This window comes from Falco rusticolus, chromosome 1 (assembly GCF_015220075.1).
Source record: "Falco rusticolus isolate bFalRus1 chromosome 1, bFalRus1.pri, whole genome shotgun sequence".
In the NCBI taxonomy this organism is placed as follows: Eukaryota; Metazoa; Chordata; class Aves; order Falconiformes; family Falconidae; genus Falco; species Falco rusticolus.
Genome location: NC_051187.1, coordinates 58,972,084 through 58,996,266, shown reverse-complemented (window position 1 = coordinate 58,996,266; position 24,183 = coordinate 58,972,084). Strand labels below are relative to the sequence as shown.

Below are 24,183 nucleotides of genomic sequence, written 5' to 3'. Positions count from 1 at the left end.
TTTAAATTGGAGATACATGTAGTAGTATATATAGATACTGCATATTTTATTCTTGTGTTATGAGCTTTTATCTTAAGGATACACAAAGTTTATACAAAATTTATATAGATGGTGAAAAAGTAGACTAGGAAAACAGTGCATGTCACTAGAAAATAGGAAAACATGACTTTTAGAATGAATGCACTATTAATTTACTGTGTGAGCTTAACCATGTAATTTTCTCTCCAAACTTTACACTGTTCATTGATTATTAAAAGCTAACACAGGATTTCACACTTCCTGAGGTATGATACTGGTGAACATTCCAATACTGTGGTTTTGTGCATTTCTTTTGGTAGAAACAGAAATGATAATTAATAGTATGAATTAATATCATTTATTAGGCTGGTGTCTTACACTCCTTAATAAATTCTTCAGCTATTGAAAATACCATTTTGCTAGGTGCTTAGGGAGCTTTTACCGAGACCATCTTCATTAAGCAGAGGAGCTGATCCTAACAGGCCTCTGAATCTGACTGTGTACCTACTAATCTCACTTATACATTGTCTTGAGAGAAAATTGAGAACATTGGTAAGCAAACATCTTAAACTACTACTAGTGAAAGGGGACATGTAAATGTGAAGGGTAATGACATGCATAATGAATATCCAACTTCTTGTCCATCTAAAAGAGGCTAAAAGACAAAATTAAGGAAATGCTAAGTTCCTGAAACTCTTGCCTTGATGGCAAAGACCTGGTTTTGAGCTTGGGTTTGGCGCTTAGATGTGTAGCCTGTGAAACAATGTCATCACTACACATGTTCTGTTCTGGGAGGGAAAGTGCATTCTCTTTAATTTGGTTGAAATGTTTGTTATTGTGGCAGTGTTATGAAATCAATCTTAAAGGAGACACCAATTATGCAGCTTTATCCATGCAAATGGTAGTTCGTATTCATCCATGATTCAGGAGGCTGCAGTGAAACAGGAGGCAAAAATCAAAGGCTACAGCTTCTGTTCTTCGGGTACTGATGAATTGTCTTACAAAAATATTAAAAACCTTGAAGTCTGAGAATGTCTGTTTCCCTGAAGAAAAGAAATGCTTTATCGTGATGGCTGAGGGCAGTATGTCCATGACAGTTCATCAATCTTACATAATCCATAAACATTCAGGATCTCACTTGATATTCCAAACACATTTTAGCATGTGCTTTGTATTGGAGGCAAAAAATTGTGAGATACCTTTCTCTAATTATATTCTTAAATAACAGATGAGATTATTTCCTAGACTGATACATTCAGTATCTTTATGTCTGCCATATGTTTAGAAATATTGTAGGCCTGTCTTGAGAGGACTTTGTACAGTCATCCTTGCTGTTGAAGATCTAAAAAAATTATACCTAACTAGTCTTAACATATTTCAAGTATTGATCAGATTTGTAGGTCAGCACATTAGTTTCTTCTCAGCAGAAAGTTATAAAGCTGCAAGGGATATACTGTTTTGAAAATCAGCTGTTACTTCCCAGTACCTCTTAGCGTTCTGCAAGGGCATCCATCCTAAATCTGGCTCAGAAATGGCTGGAGATTAGCAGAATTCAGGAAGAGCAGGCATTACGTATCCATCACCACTAGACTAAAGTGAGTATAGACAGTGTACACTTATGTAAACGTATGAAGTATCTAAAATAGATCCAAAGTCAGTTACATTGGACAAATTCCTTACTGCTGTGATTATTCAACAACAGCTTCAGACTCAGTTTATTTTGCTACCTGCTTTTTTGTATTATCCAGTAAATAAAATTTAGACTTAGCAGCCCATTTTCAGAGCTTTGCTAAGGGACTTGGCTGCACTGATAATCACCACTATTAATTAGGCACACAACTACATCTCTGTCTTGTGCTTTTAATAATAGAGTAATGAATTAATAATGAGTAGTAAATAATCCAGACCTTTAGAGGACCTTCTACACAGACTTATCACAAGAGCTTAAGTGCAACTACTGCTAGGACAAAACACAGCACCTCTGTATGTCAGGGGTTGCACAAAGCCTGCATTAGGTTAAGGAAAGAAGGTGAAGAAGGAATCCAAATAACCCTGCATAAAAGATCTAGGGTAGGAGCTTTGAAACTGGAAGTGGTCAGGACAGGTCATTTAATCTCATCAACACTGAACAGTTTAGTTCTCTCAAAAGAGTATGGCTTTTCTGCTGGATTTTATTCAGAAGAAAGAGCACCACAGTCCAAAATGAGACTGCTGCCCACACCTGCTCGCCAGCCTTGGCCGCCAGTAAACTCACAGAGGGCTCTGCTTGCAGTTACATGGGCTAATGTGGGCTGACTCAAAAAGTTTAACTCCACGTCAATCCTGACAAAGAACAATTTGAGAACAAAGATGATTTTGCTACTGTCAGCCTGAATTTTTCCACCTTGAAATTGCATTTCATTTGGAAAGGTTTGCTCTATATTAAGCTTGCAAAATTATTTTGGTAGCATCCCTCTTGAAATCAGTAATTTTTCCATGGATTTTGGTGCAAAATGAGATCAGACTTCTAGAGTAATAGCTGTACTTGTTTGTCTTGCACTTTAATACAGTTTTGATTTAATAAACTCGGGTATTTACATCGCTAATTTAGAATCCAATAGAGCAGTTAGCAACACAGTACAGCGTATGGGATAATCTTCACAATGTCACTGTTAATAGCATTGCCTGTGTAAATACAAGCTTTGATTGACACATTTTTGGTTGTCACTGTGTTGCATCTCAGCTGCTGTGCTGGAGCTTGATGCTGTACATCCTCAGTTTTCATTACAACATTGGATTTTTGCTAAGCGTGATGTTGCAGCTATTACTAGCCTAAAATTGAAATTGGTGCAAGTTCAGTTTAAAAAATATTTTCAGTTACTAATGGATTTACAAACAAATGTAATATCACATGCCCAAAAAGTCATTTTACCTAGAAAGTAATACACCCCTTCTTTTCACCCCCTTAATCATTTTATAAAAATAAATGAGCTTGGAAATTTTTCACTCAAAAGATTTAGGAATGCATAAGCTTTAACCTGAAGCACTTGGTAGAGATAATTTCTATCTAAGACAACGTTTTTGTTTGCTTGTTCTACAATCTTTCCTTAGGGTGAAAAGGGAACTGTAGGTGACCCTGGACCCAGAGGACCGTACGGCTTGCCTGTAAGTTGCGCATAGTTTGTACACACTGCGCTTTTCATCACTCCTTGATTAAACTTGATGTGCTTTATGACTGCTTTTCACCTAGTGATACAATTAGCTGGAAAAGGCAAAGGCAGATAATGATCCCTGCTAGTGCAAGGTCACTGCTCTGTATCACAGACTTAGATTTCTACCCATGCACTTGGTCATGCAAAAGTAGTGACACAGTGACACAGACCTGACACGAATCAGCAAAGGAGAGGAAATCCAGCATGCAAGGTCTTCTGCTTCTGCGGCCTGTGGTCTGGGGGCTGTGTGAGCGTGGCAGCAGTTCAGGATGAACTGTGGAAGGCTATGATTTTCTTAATGTCAATTAGCTCCTTGGTTTCCTGTGCTGCAAGGCTACTTCACCACTGTATTTCTGTTTTGTTTGATACTTCAGAGACCAGATTTGTTTTCATTTCTGTGCAGTGCGTTCAGAAGCAATTTGAGAGGTTCATTGGTGATTCATAGGTGGAGATGGTATGCTTTAAATCAACTATCCAAATGATATTGTGTTTCTGAAATATGAGTAAGAACTTCCTTTGGCCTAACGAGGACAGCGCCAATAAAATCAGTTGACTTACTCTATTTACTTTGCTGATGACTGGGTCAGGTGTGTAATATATGCATGACTATTCTATACTTTGACACAAGAAAAGCTGTGTAAATGTGTTTGGCCAGGCACAACAAGCCTTTGCAAGAGACTTGCAATGTTTCCATACTCTCTCCAGTCTAATCTATTTTGTTACTTAATTTAAACTTGAATACAAACTCGTGGTTTAATTGGATCCCTTTAGTTGGATCAGGACTCAATGACTAGAGACAGTTCTCAGGCTTTGGGGAGTGTTAAATCAGCTTGCAGTGCATGTTATTTGAAGTTCACTTTTGTGAGATAAGGAAAAAAATCCAATTTCTGTTTCCACTTCCTGTGAATTAAAAATGAAAAATTATAGACTTTTCTGTATTTTTAGTTTGCTCTTGGAATCTGCATACTACAAAAAAAATTTTACAGTCAAGTTATCAGGTCCTGGAAATGTTAAACACTGACAGAAATGTCCTTCACTAATGGCAATGCTGTGCCTACAGCCTTAGCAGCATGGGGTACCGCTGTACAGAAGGAGCGCAGAAGCTGGGCATCAAGGCAGCTGTTGGTATCACAGCTTAGGGATGCTAATGTAGTTTATATCGTTCTTTGGCAGGGCAAAGATGGCGAGCCTGGCCTTGATGTAAGTAATATGTATGACCAATACACTCTCAATGGTAGGTAAGCGTCTTTCAAGAAATAGCTCACTGAGAGTAACACCTTTGTTTCCCTTTAATGTGCATGCAGTACATACAGAGAGTGTGCTAAATGCTGCATTTGTTCTTTCTCTATGATAAAGAGGACAAAGATTATGCAGTATACAGCCCTTATCCACAGACCCCACCAGATACACTGTTTAGTAATACAAGTAGTTGGTTCTTTGGATGTCAATAGGCTGAAAAACTGTGCTTGGTAACAAAATATTCAGATTTTTGGCTCAGTCATAGAAAGACAAGGAGTCACTAACATTTGTTTAAGTAAATTAATCTTAACAAGAGAATAATTCCATAACCATAAAGGGATAAATTTCAAAATATAGGCTTTTTCCTTGGCATGCTAAAAAGACTTATTGAAAATCTTTTCCTCTACTCCTACACTGGTTTCAGACCTAACTTGGAGGAGTCTTTCCTAGAACGTACATATACTACATAGCATGGAATGTTGCCATTTTGAGTGATATGATTTCTTTCTGTTGCTGCCAAAATAACTCCACAAAACACTATGATTTACTTGCCTCACATGCTGTCATGTGCATGCATGTGTGCACACATAACACATGTACAAAGCATGTAGTAAAATCATCTTTTTTTATGTTTTCCAAGAGTATTTGAAAGCTTAACCTGCATGTGAATAAAAGTCGACCTATCCATTTTGTTTTTATAGGGTTTCCCTGGTCCTCGAGGAGAAAAGGGTGATATAGGAGAAAAGGGAGAAAAGGTGACCACAGCGTTATTAACTGTTGCTTGATTCCTCAGCCTAGTCAGTTCTGCTGTCTTTATGCTATAAATTGTCCCATTAAATTTATCTTTGTTTTACTGTGTGCCAAAAGGCAGGTCACAGGTACATGCTAAGCAAAATCATGAAAAACCACGAAAATTTATGCACAGAACTAGTGATATCAACGTGTCCCTAAACACAGCTTCTTTTTAGAATCATTTTCTCCAATCCATCCTACACTCGCTGAAAATCCTTGTCAGCCTGAAATTTTTAATGCAGACATCACTGAAATGTGTCATTGTGGTAGTAATTTTATACTGAAGACCCCAACTCTGTTCCCTGGCAGTGTTTGCAGTATAACTGCTGACCCTAGTGACCCTGTACACACTACCTGTCCCACACCAAATGGATAACGACAGGAACTGTTTACATTTCTATTTTTGGCAATGTCTTATTTGCAATTAAGTACTTTGTGATACTTATGGATTGAAATTAAATCACATACGCTACCTTTCTGGTAAACCAGCTAGACAGTGAAGGTAACAGAAACAGCCTAACTTCATTTGCACTGTCCAGACACAGTGACATAGAAATATGTTTAGTAAAAAGCAATTTAGGGCTAAATGCATGCAGAGAAAGCTAATGTGAAAATCTCCTCTATTTCTAACCAACACAGAGCCCAGTTGCTAAAAATGCTGAATTACCAAGCCACTTAATATTAAAGCCCATATGCAAAGCAGGTGATTTTTCTATCTCAGACAACTATTTTGCCTAGCTGACATGTACAGAGTTATACGAGGACCACTTCCTATCACGATATCTGAAACAAGAAGCAGGGTTAAAAAATCACCATGGCTGTTTGAATTCATCTCCTTTTCTTAATACTGTCAGGCAAAACACTTCCCAAGAATGCATTGATAAGGATACTATGTAATGTATCCTACCCTTCTGTTCCTTGTTATATTGCTTATTTTAAGCTCAGAGATCACTGGTAAGGTACTGATTTTGAAAAACAACTGTTGCTTAAGCAAGTGCTCTATGAATATTATAAAGGCAGTGTCTGACCTGGCAGAGTAATCACAATGAATGGTGAGCTCTTGCTTGCTGTCAAAGACTACAGATCTTTCTGTCACAAGCAAATAGCTTTATTTTTTGAGAGTAGTTATTAGTAGAAAGGTGTAACAGATAACTGCCAGCTCTGATAGATGACTGGCAAAATGGCCAGCCTGTGCCTAGTGGGAGATTCGGTAGGTGCCAACCTGAATGAGGTTAACAGTATGTTCTCATACTGGGATACATTAGAGGAGTCATGTCCAGAAGAATAAAATAAGTTATTCTCTAATCAATCCTAGTGAGGTTGCTTGAAAACTGCAGGTGGTGTTTTCAGCCTCCCAGTTCAAGAAAAACTTGAGAACTTGGAGATGAAGAAGGCTACCAAGCTGACAGGGGGCTGGGGCACGTGCAACCAGCAGAAGAGGCTGGAAGGATGTGCACTGGCTCGGTCTGACAAAGAGGAGGCCAAGCTGCTTGAAGGGGAGGTACAAAGATGGTGGAGCAAAACTCTTCTGGTTAATGGCAAATGGGAAAACACAGGACCATGAGCTAGCTGCTCCTGGGAGGCTGAGAGTGGCTATGAGGAAAACCTTGTTCACTAGGAGGGCAACGCAGCACTGGGACAGTTTACCCAGACAGGTGGCTGAACCACTGCCCAAGGAGGACTGCAGGACCTGCTCTGGTCTGACCCAGTCTGGGGTCAGGGAATCGTCCTGCTCAGGGTACAAAGTTAGACTAGGTCACGTGCAGAAGTCCCTTGCAACCTGACCTTTAAGACTCTATGTTTCCTTGTACAGCTAGAGATAGGCAGATAAAATACAGCCATCAGAACCTCAGATCTCTGGAAGAAAAGCTGGAAAAACAGTTGGCTTGTACAAATATGATATCACATGAAAATGGAACAGCTGAGATTCTTGCACTCAGGATGTAGAAATATTTTAAAGTCCTAGAGTCCAGCATGCTGCTTTTGAGTGTTAGTTGATTATTCCCAGAAACTGACTAAATAGCTCGAACATAGGCCCTCCAGTTCCAAGAGGGCAAGGGAGTTCTACATGTGAATTGTGTGTGGCCACAAGGCACGGTGAGGCTGGTTCTGGCGCTTAGTTGTGATTCAGGCTGCCTGTGTAGCCTTGATCTGCTGGGCTGCAGGAGTCTGGTGCCCCACCCCCCTAAAAATTTGGGAAAAGGTGAAACTTGTTTCTTGAGGAGAATGCATGGGATAAAGTACTTAGCAAATCTGACAGATGTTTCAGAAACCACATTATCTTAACAGTGTTCAGGTTAAAAGGATTGCCAGAAAATCTGTAAAGCAAAAATGGAGATGTAATCTCTGCATTAAAAATTCCTAGAATATTCAAAGCAAATTAGAAAGCAAAGGAAGTTCTTTCTTAGTGAAAAATTGGTGAAGATACAACTGAGACCTCTGGGAAAGAGACTTCAGTTTCACAGTTTCAACACATTTTTTCCAAAGGTGAGGGAATACTTGTTACTTGCAAGTAAACTGGTTTTACCAAAACCACCTCAGCTGCATCAACTGTTCCTTTTCCAAATGGAAGGCTGACTCTCAAAAGACACAAAGTAATGCAATTAATAGAAGCTTTCATTATAACAAATTTTCTCAGTTCTGGTCTTTTTCCTCATGTTAATTGCTAAATATCTATGACCAAATTTGTGTAACACTACCAATTTCAACAGAGATAAACCAGTTTACAAACTGAGGGTCCAGCTCACGATTTCTTGGTTTTTAAATATTCCTTACAGTATTGGCTGTTAGACTGACATCGCACAAGGTGAGATTAGCGAGTTTCTAGTTAAGAAACTTAATTAGAGTTGCATTGCAAAACTCTATATCATTATTAACATTTTATTAAGAACCAGTGACACAGTTTTTTCATAGACACACTATGATAGGTAGGGATTATATCTTTACTTCTTCAGTTTGAGATGAGTTCTAGACTGATGATTTTTATTGTAACTTGTCAGTAGATCTGCTACAGTGAAAGCAAGTCAGTGTTTGCATTATAATGTCTGCTTAACTTGGCTGTAAAAATAATTTTTAAGTGTTCTAGCTGTAATTACTTATATAAAATTATGGTCCAGGAGCACTCGGCCTGAAAAAGGTTTGTACAATTGAATTTCTATTTGCAGGTTGTATGAATAAAACTAAAAAAAAAAAATCTTTTAAAAAAGGAATTGCCTTTAACAAAAGGTAGACATGGGGTTGTGGGGAGAGGGAGGGAAGAGGGCCCTGATCCCAAATGTGCAGTTGTGTCTCTTGTAATAAATATTGACAGAGGAGTATGATGTATCACAACAGTGGCTGGAAGGGCACCATCCTTACCACCCAACATTCCGCACTGATGAAAATCTATGCATGTGAAGATCAGAGATTGTTCCGACCATAACAGTGTTTCAGAAGTGCCACAAATTTGTATTTCTCTAGGCACTGAGAAAGGGCAGGAAGGATTTATTTTAATCTTCATCAGATATAGGTTTTCCATATCTCCTATGGATCTCTGTAGTTCAGAGCAAGGAGGTGAAGATTAAGAGACAAGAACTCAGTCTGCCAAAAAAAGTAGTAAAGTATTTAGAAAATCCAGACCATTCTCTACACAGATGACTGCTGCATTGTTTTGAATAAGATTGTAGGTTTGCCCTGCAAAACTGGAAGTTTAAATAGTTGTCTGCTGACTTGTAACACAAGTTAAAGAATTAAAAGTCCTGAAGATAAAAAAAAAGTCAGAAACCAAACTGTACTGTCCATTTTCAGAATATTTTTTGGAGTATGTCCATGCTCTGTGCTTGCATACACTCGCAGCAAATATATTGGCGTTAACATCAAGCACAAATAACATGAGATTTGACTCTGAAATTGTTGGGCTTCTGTGCTATACTGTTGTGTTTGCAGATTTAAGATGAAAACCTAGCCAATTTACAGTTCCTGACTCCCGGGGATTTTTTTTACATGACAGTCTCATAATTTGGTAAAGAAGGGTAATGTTTGGGTTGATGTTTCCCTAAATATTATCCTGTGACTTTTTGGCACACAGACAAGGTAGACAAGAAACTCTGTTCCTATCATGTCATGAATGCAGTATGTTTTGTTCACAGAAAAGTTTTTTTTTCATTTGAATGAGTCAAGTATGCTGTGATATTAAATGAATAATGTGCTTTCTTTTCTTTTTTAAATATGATATAGCTAATTAATTGTGTAAAAAGAATTTTTCTCTCTTGTTAATGGATTAAGTCTTTCTGTACTGGTGTGGAACTATTTAAATGTCTATGTACTATGCTTCACCAAAATCCGTCTGTCTTTCCAAAGGGGCATTCCTTCCTTCTCCTTCTACCTTCATTCCTTACAATTCCTCTGTCTTTTTTACCCTTTTCCTCACAAATTAAATCCTCCCAATAGCCACAACCTCGCTTGCTGGTTCTCCAATATCATACTAATTTTCCTATGACTATTTTTCCCATTTCTTTGTGATATTCCTGATTTACTCATCCTTCCTATCCCATTTTTTACAATCCTAGTCCAATTTGTTTCTTTTTTTTTTTTTTAACAGAACCTTTTATGATTTTTGTGAAATTGAGAGCAAACCTGAAACTCATTTACCATTGTGATCAACTGGTGTGAAATCGATTATAAAATGAACTCTCTAAACATTTTATACTGCTTGAAGGTGAGGTCTTCTTTGCAGGTAGCTTTGTTGAGGGAAGTCAACTCATTTCCATGAGTAATTAAAGCATTGTGAGTTTTATATCTTAAAAGAAAACTCACTATGAAATCAAAGGACTGAATTTCAGTAAAATAATTAGATGAAATGTTGCCTGCAGTAGAGGGACCATTTAAAATTTGGAATATTTAAATAAAGAGTCTAATTATCACTTCTGATTACTCTATGATACCAAGACATTATGAAATCATTGAAAGTGTCATAGCACCTCTCCATCAAGCAGCTTGAATGTTTTAATTCCTGTAACAGGGTTTGAAATGGTTGTGTTGTATTTGGAATGACAAGAGTGCACCCTCAGTAATGTCTGTGGATTTCTGTCAACACCACTAAGAACAGGATTTGTCCCAAACTCTTACCGGAATGCAAAGGGTCAGTTCAGCAAAGGCCAGTTCACCCATGACATGGCACCGTGGAAGCTGATAGAATTTAGCCAGAGACCAGCCATCCTTGCAAAGCATCCGTGCCACAGGCCTTTTTTTCACAGAGACTGAGCTGATGTACTCTGCTACTGCAAAGTCACTTCTGACTAGTGACAAATCTAGGGAAGCTGACAAATTCAGCTTACCGTGCATGTGCACTTCAGTACTACCACTTAAAACAAAAAGGAGACATCTTACTGTGTGGATGTGGATGGGGAGGATTTGCAGATTTGCCTCTGTCTCAAGAAATCAGTGATTTCAAGCCCTGTTCTAGGATTCAAAACATTCATAATACTGGTATGAAATACCAACACAAACTAATACCGACTGATTGCAGTTCTTGCTTGTGATCATGTAATTTATTTTTCCACATAATGCACCATCCAAACCAGAACACAGTGGTAAGTGTCCTTTCAGCTCTCCATTGGCTTAAAAAGAAAAAACCCAAACTTTTAAACCAATATTTCTTTAATTTTTTTTTTCCAAAAGAATGAAACTTGTTTTATCCAAACCATTGTATCCACAGGGGGAAAAGGGAAAGAAAGGCAAAAAGGGGCCTAAAGGGGAGAAAGGAGAACAGGGTGCTCCTGGATTAGATGCACCTTGCCCATTGGTACGTCTCACTTGTGTATTGGACAATCGATTGCCCTGCTGTAGACTGATGGAATAAGAAATGAGGGGAGAGGAACGAGCACCAGCTACTGTGTCACCTGTTACCCATTGTTAATGCAGTATCTTAAGTTCTTGGCAAATTCTCAAGCAGTCCTTGTTTGTCAACCTCCTCGTTTGGTTTAAAGCACCATACTTAAGACCTTCAGACTAAATTTGTGGCTTTTGTTGGTGCTTTATTTCATTTTCTACCAAACATGTTGGCAAGAAACCAAATTTTGGATGTGCCAGAGTCGTCGAAATTGTGCCACGGTGGTCAGCTTGCTCCTCTTGCCTCTCTGTTGTTATTTGTTCACTCCAGCTAAGTCAATACTGAAGGCATTTCCTTGATAGTAACATTGCAAGTTAATCTTTACAAACAGGGATTCCGTGGAATTAAGGGGGAAAAAGGGGAGCCAGGCCAGCCTGGTCTGGATGGGCTGGATGCCCCTTGCCAATTGGTACAGTATTTCTCTTTCCTACCAACCCTGCATGCAGTTCCTTTGTTTGTAGTCAGCCATTCTCAATGTAAAGTAATGTTTTTCTGAGCTGACTTTACATTATTCATGTAATACATGCATGTGCATGAACAAACCAGTTGCTTCAGTGATCCTAACGGCAATGAGAGAACACACATTTTTGTTGACACCTCAAACCTAACTCTCAGTAGTTTGCTCCCACATCACATGGCAACTTGTAAGTTTGTGTCCTTCCTACATTTTCCCTGAGAATCTTTGGTTTGTTATTTTCCTCACAAAATACCTATTGCCTTACTCACCCTGAACGCAAGTCTTTGTAGAAATCCAGCACAACCTCCACCTCCACCTCTAATCAAGTCTGATGACTTCTGTCTGCACTGGCTCAGTTCTTCACCCTAGCCTGCCCCAGAGCTACTCTGCACCCTGGACTTCCTTTCAAATCCATGCAGTCTTAGGTGCATGTTTTCATGATTTGGTCAAATGAGTGTCATGTACAGAACGATGTAAATATTAGTTCTAAAAATCAAGTCATAGCTTTCCATTAAAACAAGCTGGAGCCTGATCTCCCAGGCGTTACCCAAGTAATATTCTTGGTGCCTGGCCTGTTAATCAAATAGTATTCAAAGAGATCTGGAAATGACAAGCTTACCTGAGGTTTGTAAGAAGATAACAGTCTGCAGCCCAAACCCTCACTGTCTTTGTTATTTAACGTCTTCAATTTAATGGTCTTACCCTTGGAACTTACTTTCCTGGAATACACACGACACTCCCCACCCTATGTTAGCATGAATTCAAGTTCCCACCTATACTAAAATGCTACTTGTTGACCCTCTCCCTTGTACCAATCTGGCAACAGTGATTTTTATTTAATGGCAAAGTAAGTTTAAATTCTTTACCATTTTAAAAAAAAAAAAGGAACAGTACATACACATATCCTAAAGATACAATGAAAATTTTCTTTTTAATTGTTCACAGTAAAATTTGATCTGCATGTTCTGATATTGTTTGGTGGTTAAGCACGGTTCTCTAAGATGAATGTTAAATTAAGTAGATTTTGTTTCAACTATAGCACATCTAATTTGAAGTCAGTGGATTTTAATCTTAAATACATAGTCCATTAAGATTATTCCATAGTCCATTTTGTTTGCTTCCAATTAATGGTAACCATATCTCATGTTTTGTTGGGGATAATCAAGCATGCTTTTGTAATTCAAAAATGTTTCTCTGTCTCTATATTATCATTTATATCTGGAGATTCACTAACAGTCATTGATGGATGAAAAATACTGCGTTCATAGGTAATTACTAGAACAAGCTGCTAAGCAAACAGCACTGTTTCTTGCCTTAAGCAGCAAGCCATTCCCACCAGATTACATACAAGCACATTAAAAATTCTCATTAACCACTACCTTCACATGTAAAGTAAGATAATAAGTACTGTTATTCTATATTCTAAAAAATGTCAAGGCCCAATCTTTTTTTTTTTTTTTTTTTTGCTCATTGTATAGTCTAATGACATAGTATCTGCTCCTAATTCTGAGCTTACAACTCTCTGGATAAGCTGTATACCAATGTAAATTGGAATGAGTTTCATGAAAAGCAGTATGACTGTGGTCAAAAGTTGGCTCTGATCTTACTGGACACATGAAGATATGTGAAAGCAGGGTGGTGACAGAAAAGAAATGGAGTGACTCTCACTAGCATAAGAAGAAATTAGATGGCCATATTGTCCAAGTGATGAAATAATCAATGCTTCCGTACTGCCCTCCTCTTACCACTGACATCTTCTTCCACTATGTCAGTTGAGGTATGTTCAGGCCTTAAGATTTTGCTGCTTCATTTAAAAGCTAAGAATGAAACTGAATAGAAAATACCCAAATTTGAGTCTCACTATCTTATCATTTGATTAACTTTGTACTAGGACCCATAAAACACAATATCCTCCAGATAAAAGTGATAATATCTTTTTGCTCATTGATCTGGTACATTCAGCTACAGATTGTTGTGAATAACAGATTATATTTAAAATAATGTGCAGCCTGAGCTCTAACAGCAGTATGAAACTGATGAAGATGTTCTAATGATTTAGGGGGAAAAAAATTCTTTATGGCAGAGAGGCACACATATGTATTTACAGTGTAAACCTTCTCTCCTTTGGCTTTTCCTTCTTGAAAACAAGAGAGGAAATAAGTTAGGAACTGGTAGCTACTTACTAGATAGTAAGTCAGAGCTGCTTCAGCTGTTCTAACAGATATTGATGGCTTATCTATACTATCAAACTTAACTATGCCTTTTTTTGTTTTTCCTCCCTCCCCTTGAAACAGGGTCCCGATGGATTACCAATGCCTGGCTGTTGGCAAAAGGTAGGATGCGCAGAGCTTTTTTCTTTTCAGGGGCAGTACATCCTCGGCACACAGAAAAGCCTGTCACAGTCATACTGAACAGTATCAGAATATACTTCAGAGCCTCTCACAACACAGAACAAGGCCTCTCCATCACAGCAGCTGGTGTGCTAAGGTTGTAAAATATGTAGAAGTAATAACTCATTGAGGCAGAAACAGTTGGCATTAGATTTCTGGAAAGTCTACGACTTTTCTCATTCATATGAAGACTCACACATACTTTGGTTTGTGCACATGACCACTGCTTCCCATTCTTTATAAAAGCTCATGGGTAGGGCATTTTTTCAAATATTTATATTGATCTCTTAGATTATTTTTCTGGGACACGTAGAACAGCAGTGCATCCTGTCTTTCTCTTTGCCTTACCTTTCTATTCTTCAGTACATTCTCTTGGCTGTTACATTGTATGCTAATGTTAACTGACAACACTATTTCAGTAAAGATTTAACCTAGGCAGTGCTAGATTTAAAAACAGAGATTTCAGACTAATCTAAATGGAAGGATACTTGTGTACATTTGAAAACATAAAGCATACATGAGACCCTGGGCGTGTTTATCTCTGAAGAATAGCCGGTGCTGAGGAAATAGCTATCCATATTTGCAACTCTGCTATATCTATGTATTTGGAATAGAAATTTGAAATAGAAATTTACTAATTTGATTAATCTGTATCTCTTTTTGTCTTTGCAGTGATGAATCTAACCTTACAAGCATGAAGTTGTGTATATAATGCTCCACTTTTTGTATTTATAGTTGAAAACTGAAAATTTGATTTTACAAGTCTGAGATATGTTTACATGTAGCTGCTTCTACTTGTTTGCAATAGTCCATGTGTACATCTTGTTTTCACTCATATCTGCAGTTAGATGATACATAACTGCAGGGTAAACCTGCAGAGATTCTCTCTCTAATGAGAGAGAGATATCTCAATACAAAGATCAATAATAGAAATCTGATTATTTCTGTAAATTCTTATATTTTGGCTTGTGGACCTACATGGACAATGAGTTCCATGAACTAGTTTACAAGAAATTGTGACCAAATAAGAGCAAAATGCTATGAAATGTACTGTACCAGCTGCCGTTGGAGTTTACTGACTTGGCTTCCATGTCCATCTTAAACACTTCACTGATTCATGCCACCATATCTGCTTGTACGGACTAAAAGCATGAATTTGTGTGCCAAACCTGCTTGTTGTGTGATCATGTCACATACTAAATGGCTGCTCACAGTGACCTTTGATTCCAGCTTCTGAATTGTTTCCTTTTGTCATCTCAAGGGAGTCACACCATGGCTTATTGCTAAAAAGAGATAAACCAAAGGAGGATAGAAAAAGGCCTTGAATTTTTGGGGAATAGAGTTCCAACTGCAGGTGGATGGCTTCCAGTCTTGCGGGTCACTTGGTCCCTTTGATCAAAGAGGGTCCTGCCTGTTAATCAGCGTCGGTTTGCCTTGCACTGCTCATGGTTGTGAAGACATTCACGATAGGCCCTGTCGAGTCCTTAATCAAGAAGGAAAGAAGTTTGAAGAAGAAACCAGACTTCTCTGTGGGTTGTTTGAAAAGGTTACAGAGGTGCTGCAAGGGATCATTTGATGGCAGACACCACCTGAGACCAGAAGCTTCTCAACCTTGTTCAAGGATGGACAGAGTATGTACTCTGCATATTGTGTTTTGGGACTGCTGGAGGAAAAAGCATTCTTGTGGTGGGGATGAATTGGAACATCCTCCAGAGGAGGAGGATAATGGAACTGACCAGAGACATTATGTACCATGGTGTGGTTTTCAGGTGATTCAGTTTAAATTACACAAATCTAGCTGAACTTCTTTGCAGAATTTTGGAAGCTATGGTTAATTTTGTTACCTTTTCCCATAACTGTTGCCATAAAGGATGCATTTCAATAATGTATTCAACATTTGGAGTGATGGTATTGAAGAAAATACTTCAAGCCACATGTTCATCTTGTTTCAGTATTAATGGTTTTTATTTCAGAGTCTTTGAAGCCTTTAAGTCTAAAAAGAAAAAAAAAAAGAGTTTATGTTTGTATTTCACAGACTGATTTATTCATCTTGTTCCTTTTCTGCTGTTACAGTGACCTTAGTGGACATTATTACTCAAAAAACATTGGAGAGAAACAAGTCTGTGTGATTACGGCTGCACGCTTGTCATCGCACTACACTGTTAAAGGTGTCGATACTTCTCCATTTCTGTTCAGATGACTAGCTTTCTAGAGAAACGTTGGCAACATTTTGCTTCCCCGCTTTTTTTATTGCTTATTTTGTGCACATTTGTAGTTTTTGCCATGAAGTATTTTTTTCCAGTTTTGAGTCTTCATATGGTGCGCTGTAGTTAGTTTGAGAGACTAGTTTATGAGAAATGGTGCCATATTTGGCAGATGGAAATTCTTTTTATATCACTTCTGTTCCTAGTGTATAGCAGGATGATCACAAACTTCTTTAGTTACTTTTCCTGAGTTGTCTTTCATACGTAGACCAAAACTGAAGTTGAAGACAGCCTGTCTCCATCCATGTGAAGGCACCTTGCCCTTCATGGAATACATATTTTTCTTTGCTCCATCATTTCTGAATCATGAGAAGATGGGGACCTGCTGTGGTTGCACTTTTTGTATTGCTTCACAATCTCAATCAATGGAAATGCCACTATAATGCAGTCTTTCACTTTGCTAAGTCTTTACTGTCATTTTGGTATATCAGAGACAAAACCAGCATTTCATAGGGGAAGATCTTCCACAGATTTTTAAAACTAAGAATTAGTTTAGTGGCCTCCATCTAGTAGTACCTTATTAATAAAAACAAAATTCCAGCACTATATAGATATATATACTGAATTTATACATATTTTTACTGATCAATTCCATCTTTCCAAAAATAAACAAGTGTTCATAGATACGAGGAAAAATTTCTTTGCTTAAATTTGCAGACGTGCAAGTATCAACCTGTTTCAATAATCATGATACAATAGTAAAAGCCTTCATGTGGCATAGACTGAATGTAAAACGTTAATAATCAGAGTGCTACAGCAGTAATGTGAATGAGGGACTTTCCAGAAAGCGGACGAGTGGAGCAGCATGGAAGCCCTCCAGCTTGGCAGTTTCAGTCTGCTTGTTTAAGAAGCGCTGCCTCAAAAAACAACCGGCTGAGGAGCAAGCTGCCCACCTAACAAAAGTGAGTCTCTTATGCCTATGTCCTGACTTGGCACATTTGGCTAGGTATATTATAGACATGATGACTAGTAGTTGAATGTTTTTTATAAAATATCGAATACTGGCAATCATACAGTAAGATGAAATATTTTTTTAATGTCCTCAGAGTATTCAAATGCAAAATCAAGTAGAATGTTTATTATCTGGCTAGGTGTTTTAGCAATTCCATACCGAGACTGTCCAGAAACACAACTCATTTAAGAAATAGCAACAAGATAAAGAGCTATTAAATGCATGCTGTTATTAGCACTTTCATAGTTTTTAAATTTCTGTATCTATATTTTTAAACTGTCCTCGTAGCATCCCTTTCTATATGAATCAATAAAGCTAGCAGAACCTTGGTTCATGATTTCTTCATTCAGAAAATACAGACGCTACTGTTAAGTGTTAGTCAAAACTCAGTTTTCTTTTAGCACCCTGACACTGAGAACTGCTGAAGAAATACTTAAGCACCTTTATTCAGTTTCTTTTCTGTCTTGTAAATTAATTTCTTTCTTTAACTCCTGCCAGGTAGGAATACTTTTTTTCCCCAAATAATCTAACTGAATTTTTTTAAACTTCTGTATTGTTCAATATCATGAAAGGTTCATTCCATTTAAATGACCATGGGTGAACAGCAGATAAACAATTAAATCTGACAAGCTAAACTACATACATAGCTTTGACATTAAGATTTGCATCTCAAAGATTGATTTGAAATGAAACCTAACAGTATCTAGAAAAGTGGCATGTTCAGTACAAGAAAACAAAATAATTTAGTTTAATATTTCATCAAGAAAAGCACCCTGTGAAGACTTGCAACATGTTTATTTTGCTGAAAAAGCAGCTATTTTTGGTGCTAGTATATCTTTTCTCTTTTGACGGCAAAGCTACAGTTTGAAACACCTGTGTGTTGTTGTATCTTTTAGTAGCATTCCTCCAAATAGTTATGATTTATTTTGTTTAGTTTGTGACAGGAACAGTAGTTCCTCTACCAGTCTTTTCAGTGGTAGAAATGTGTAGTGGTATTAGTCTACACAGTTTCTATATCCCTGACTTTTCAGGTATAATTAATTCTTGTTTCTTTGAGAGTTTTCAGTATTTGTTTCATACCAAGTTTTGTAATCTGTTACTCCAGTGTGCTATAACCATATTGTGCAGAAGTCCTGCTACAGAAGCAGCAAGTCTTTTAAGCACTGTATGGAATATGTCTGACATACATGGTCCTTGTCTTCATATTCATAGATTAGCTATGGGGAATCTTTCTTTCAGGATGCTTTGGACACCTTTTTATTTTTTCCTGAGGTAAAGCATGAAAAGTTAATTCATGGAACAATGAAACAATGTATTTTTTGACTTATATTTTTATTTATTGCTGATTTTGATGTCGTGTTCTGATAGTGTAGCAAAGCAGAATGACACTCTTCATCCAGCTATTTATATATTCTTTTAGTGTACTGTGTCAGTAGTATGAATGACTTTCAGAATCATCAAATCCATATACCTGCACATGTGTAAAGTACAGAGCTGAAGAAGGGAAAATTCTTAAGATTGATGTGCAGTGCGGAAAGATAGCATTGGCTCCACTGAGCACTACCCTTGTGGAAGAGTGCATGTGAGCATCAATTACCCAGTTACACCAGCGGAAAAGACAATGCAACCCCAGTGGAGATAAGCAGACCTCTGGTCCTTGTGGGAAGGTGGTGCTGCATAAGGCTGGGGGCCGTGTTGTAAGATGTGGTTTGGATCCTGGATCACGTTAGGGTTTGGAGAGAGTTGTCCCACTGACCACCACAGAACAGGGATTGTAAACCTGGGCTCAGCCACGCAGGGCTCTTCACTTGGCTGTGCATCCCTTTCCCCAGCAATGAAATGGGAAGAGCGATGCATCCTTCCCCTGCAAAGCGCAGTGGGATGTGCAGAAGGAAGGACCCAGGTATTGTGCTTAGTAGCAAGGGGAATATTATCAACTTCAGCAGTGTGGTTTTGCTTACATCAGGACCACTTCAGCGAGTAAAAACTGCAGAGATCCTCCCAGTCTATTGAATGGGATCAAGATGTTCAAGGCATGCAGAAGCAGACCTTTCCTTTCAAATTTCCCAATCTCTGCCACTTGACCATCTTAAATTACATTTTTTATTCTCTGTATTTTACCTAATGAGAGACTTACATTTTCATACTAAAGAGTCACACAAAACACTAACATCTGCCAAGAATAGTGGCAGTCTAATTTTTAGTCACTGCAAAAAATTATTCAATTTCAGTGACCAGAATTAAAACTAACATCTGATTAATTTTACCCCCCCTTTGTGCAACTTGTTTTTGTGGATTTGAATGTTACTGTAATGTACAAAGGAAGGTTTTCTTGCACCCTCTGTTATTGAAGTATTTTACATGGTGGTTGGATTCATTAAATGCTGTTAGAAACAAGTGCCTGCCACCATCGCTTCTGACAGAATTTGAAAAACATACTCCACAAAACAAGTAGAGTTTGCATTAAAAAAAAAGGATTTGGAGTGTTGTTTTTGTTTCATTTTGGTTTTAAATGCATCCAATTATCAATGCTGCTTGGAAATTGAATTTTCTTTGGAAAACAGGGGGCCTTAACTTAACCTGGGACCGTTAGTGTTTTACTTGTTTCTATTTAAAAAAGAAATTGTATGAATTTCCCAGATACCATTGGTACTTGCACACTTCTCTGAAGTATTATGAAAAGTTGGGTTGGTAGAAGAATGTTTTACATATCGTTAACATATATGTGGATATTCTTATATTATTGTACATGTTTGGGAAAATATCACACAACTTTTAAAATGTCACTAAGATGTATGTATCTGACTTTTTCCTTTGGAAAATATTATATATTTTTATTTGTATTTTTTACTTTTTTAAGTTCATTAATATGTGCCGTTATTTTTGTATTGGAAATGGTCTCATAAATGCAGTAGAAGAGAGAAAAATACAAAGTAAGGTAATTTGGCAAGGATTACAATGCTTGGGGGGAAAAACACATGGGTCAGTATCATATTATCAATACTACAAATATTCCGAGTGTCTTAGCATTGTAAATATGTCACGAGACCTCTTTTGACAAATAGTGTAAAGAATTGCAAGGTTTTAATCACCCATTTTAATTTGTTATTAATTACCACTTTCTTGTGGCCTCTGGTCTTGACTTAATTGAACCCGATCAAACAGCATGCTTTTGTTTTTATTATTAAAATTTCTCCTTGTTTTTCGGTTGAATACTGTTTTGTTTTCTTTCAGTTTTGTACTTCGGGTTTTGTTTCTTGCTTGTGAGAAGTTGATCTTCAGAATTATTTTTACACTATTTATGATTTATTTTCATAATGTAAAAAGTGTGTAATTATTAAAATATTAATCCAACCGTTGGTGCTGATTTTGCATAGTTATAAAGTTGTTAGTGTAGGTGCAAAAAATTGTTCTAGTCTGTCTGGATTGGAAAAAATGTGTGCTGCACTGTGCTAATCTGTAGTCTGAAATCTGGTGCGGGTCCTGTGAGTCAGTATTTACAAAGACGCAAAAATCAGGGCCTTTGCAACCTGTTCCATTTTCCTACAGTGTGCAATAAAACAAAAACCCACCTCACTCTTCCTACTCTTAATGTGTCTTCTCCCTTCAAAGTCAAGTCCATTAAGTCATCTTTTTGTAAACAGGCCGCTCAGGCTTCGGGCATCCACAAAAGTAAGGAAGGAAGAAGCTTTGCTGCAGACCAGAGCCTTTCCTCATGCTGGAAAAGCTGCAAGGATCTATGTATAAACCAGAAGTTAAAACTTGCTTAGGCCAGTCCATAGGCATCCTAGGATCCAAAGAAATAAAGCTTAAAATCACCAGTCTCCCCCTTCTATAATACTGAAGGTGAAAAATTAACCGATCCAGTTTGTTCAGAAAAGACAGTAATTATTGCAAAATGGTATATTTTCAAGTACCCTGGTCTAAGAAGACATGTATGTGCAGGGGTCTCTTTGAACAAAGGACTTTCTTTGAAAAATAAAACATTGGGCAGCAACTGTAATCTCTCCAAAATGTTATTTAAACGTTTGGGTTTTCTAAATCCCAAAATATTTTAGACAAACAAAACACTTCCCATTGTTTCCCCTTCCTTCACCTCCAAAATATAGTCACTCTAGGCTAAGAGAGAGAATGAGCACCGCCAGGGTTTAACTTCTGTTCTTGACTCTTGGCAATGTTCATAAATGTTTGTTAGTCTTACCTAGTTCAGGTTTTAGATTCTTGGGGGAACTGAAAATAGCTTTTCTCCCTTTCCCAGATGAGGTACTTACAGGTTAACATGCCCAGCATCCCTGAGGAAGCACCCGGTGACACCGAGAGCAGCCCCTGCTCTGCCATGCTGCACATATGTCCATATGCATATATATACATTAAATATATATATATGACCTGTAGTGTTCAGGGAAATACTGTACACAAACCTCCTCAGAAATCGCAGTCTCCCTGTGTATAGTGTAGATGTACTCAAGCTGCTTTAGTTTGTCTCTGAGATCAAAGGTGGACACAGCTCCTGTCACATCAACCAAGATGCAGGTTTTTAATGTGCTTACACCAAAATGCAATGTTCTATAATTAATAAATATCCTGATTACTTTTTCTGTGTGCAGGTTACAGCTTGACTGAGTTTTCCAAGCGCCCACACTTAAACCAAGCAGTCAGGAGCTCTCGCTGGATCACCTTTGTCTGGCTGCTCCCACCTGGAGCTAACAACTACCTAACAACTTTTTTCAAGGTTTTAGGACCTCTCTTCTCTTTGGCGTCTTAAGATTGTTGTGAGGTAATTAGTTCTGGTTGAGATAAAGCTGACAAAAACAAATACGACCAAAACAAAATTAATAATCTAAAATATCAATTTTCACTATTATTTCAATTAGCTTGTGTCAGAAAGATGTGCATAAAATAGATTTGCCATTTAAAAACCTGGAATTGCAAACACTACTGGTTCATTCTTGACAAAAATTATTCAGGACCCAGGGAGCATGCGAATGGCTCTGCAAGGTGATGCTGCCTTGAAACCCAGTAAGTAACATCATCTTGCCCTTTTCTGCCTTCCCCTGTAAAGGCCTATTTAATTGGCCTGTTTAACCCAATTAACAGACCCTGCGCTCAGCTGGCTCGGACTGCTGGACTGATCACCCCATCAATGCACAGGCAAGTCCATTCCCCTTCCAGCGCGCATGCCAAGCGGCTGGCTATCCCTGAGAAGCTGCAGCTGGGTATGGTTTGTTCATCTTTACCTTTCTGCACTGAAACAGGTCTTGAGCGCAGATCATTTTCCGCTGGCCACCCGTAGTGCTTCTCAGGATGCACCAGCAATACATTGTTTTTCAGAGGTACAGTAACTCCTTAAACATTTAAATAGGGAGACAAAGGCACCTTACTTGGATACTTTGAATAGTGCTTAGAAATACTTACTCCTTTTCATCATTTGTGCAGGAAGCCGGGCTGCTGGTTGCTGGTACCCTGCCAGGACTAAGCCCTTAAACAAGTGTGGAAAAGATCAGTTAAAATTTTCAGAAAGCAAACAGAGCAGGACTGAGAAAACTGTATGGTTTGGGATTTTTAAAAAACCGCAAGTATTTTGAAAAGAAAGGAACTATATCGGGGAGAAATAGCTGCTTGTATTTACTCCTCAGCATTACGAGGGCAAGTGGAAGAAGCGGGGGAAGTCTAAAAAAGCCAAGTGACAAGGTGCAGGAAAGCCCTGTGTCTTGAGCAGGCTCTCTCTGCTAATCGGGGCAGGGGGAGACCTCTTCTGCTCTACGTGAGACCTGGCAGGCTGGCTTCTGCTGACGTTATCAAAAGTGTGTGCAAAAACTGTGAGCTAAGAGCAAGGGACAGATATTTTCTTGATTGTTAAGCCTCTTTCCGTGGCTGTGAAGGAACAGGGAAGCAACCCTGCCCTTGCCCTGCCGCCCATTCTAACAAGGTACTTCACCTACCACTCTGAGCTTTCCTGATGAAGTTTAATATTAATTCAAGTAGTTATTAACCTAGCTGTGAACAAACTATCTTTTGCTGAGCCTGGAACAAAAAGGTCTGATACAAGTAGGGCTGCTGCCAATTCGTGCTGGCAAAGGATTAGAAGCACAGCAATTTGCATGTGCCTTAAATCTCTTTGTGGTCCAGGGTTTCTGTGAGAGCAAGACTGGGCAGGTGAGCGTAAACAGCTGAAGTTTTTCAGTGTTAGTGTTCCCAGCAGCCCCGGAGGAGGGACGAGGCTGTGCTTGGCACTGACAGAGGGCAGGTACTAGCTGGGTGCAGGAAAATCATCTCTCCCGAAATGCTTTCAGACTCAGACTCACATGCTGCCACTCACTGCCTTGGCTCTAGCCTTTCTTTATGTTACTCTTTCAAAGGGATTGCAGTTATGTCCAGTATATAACGTGTACAACTTGAACTACATCTGCCCTGTGCTAAATATCATTTCCCAGCTTTCACAGGTGGGCAAAATGGAAAAGCGTTTGCTGACAGCATTCCTGACAGGCTCTATCCCAGGCTCAACTCGGATGTTAGCAGATTTAAATGCCTGTTCTCTTCTTGAGACCCATGAATGAACCTCATCACTGCCTGTATGATACTGCCCTAGCTGACTAGCTGACAGCTTTGACACCTTCATGTCTTTTGAGGCCATCCCTTCTTCTGCCTGGATGAGGCACCGAAAGCAGGCAGCTGCTGTCTCTGCTGGGGTATAAGAGGTGTAGCTGCTGGTGCCTCCTACTGCTTCTGCTGCATGGCTGATTTGATGAGGCAAGGCTTCTGATGCAGCAGGAATGCAGGAATGTGAAAGCTGTGGAGTTCCAAAATTAACACTGTCTGAAGAAGCTCAAGAAAACGGCTGTAGGAAAAGAAGTGCTTGACTAGAGAAGCAGAAAGGCAGATATAAAAAAATGTAAAAATCAGGAGGTGTATTTCTTCCATCTGCAAAATTTGGGATGAGATACTGGATACTGATCTAGAAAAGACAAGTATCAGCAAGGGGAATTGTGTGGCTTTACATAAGCTCTCTGA

At 38.5% G+C, this 24,183-nt stretch overlaps 1 protein-coding gene and 1 long non-coding RNA gene across 2 annotated transcripts in view; both read left to right on the top strand.

Moving 5' to 3' along the window:
- COL25A1 (collagen type XXV alpha 1 chain) overlaps positions 1-6,804 on the top strand; it is a 310,675-nt gene extending 303,871 nt beyond the window's left edge. The window contains exons 32-34 of the mRNA XM_037393238.1: positions 3,109-3,162; positions 4,383-4,443; positions 6,578-6,804. Of these exons, the coding sequence (XP_037249135.1) occupies positions 3,109-3,162; positions 4,383-4,443; positions 6,578-6,804 (342 nt within the window). The remainder of the gene's footprint in view (positions 1-3,108; positions 3,163-4,382; positions 4,444-6,577) is intronic.
- Positions 6,805-10,938: 4,134 nt separating this feature from the next.
- LOC119144969 lies at positions 10,939-20,526 on the top strand. The gene is made up of 3 exons (XR_005103263.1): positions 10,939-11,022; positions 13,861-13,899; positions 14,629-20,526. It is a non-coding gene; the product is annotated as an uncharacterized LOC119144969 (long non-coding RNA).
- Positions 20,527-24,183: the final 3,657 nt, after the last annotated feature.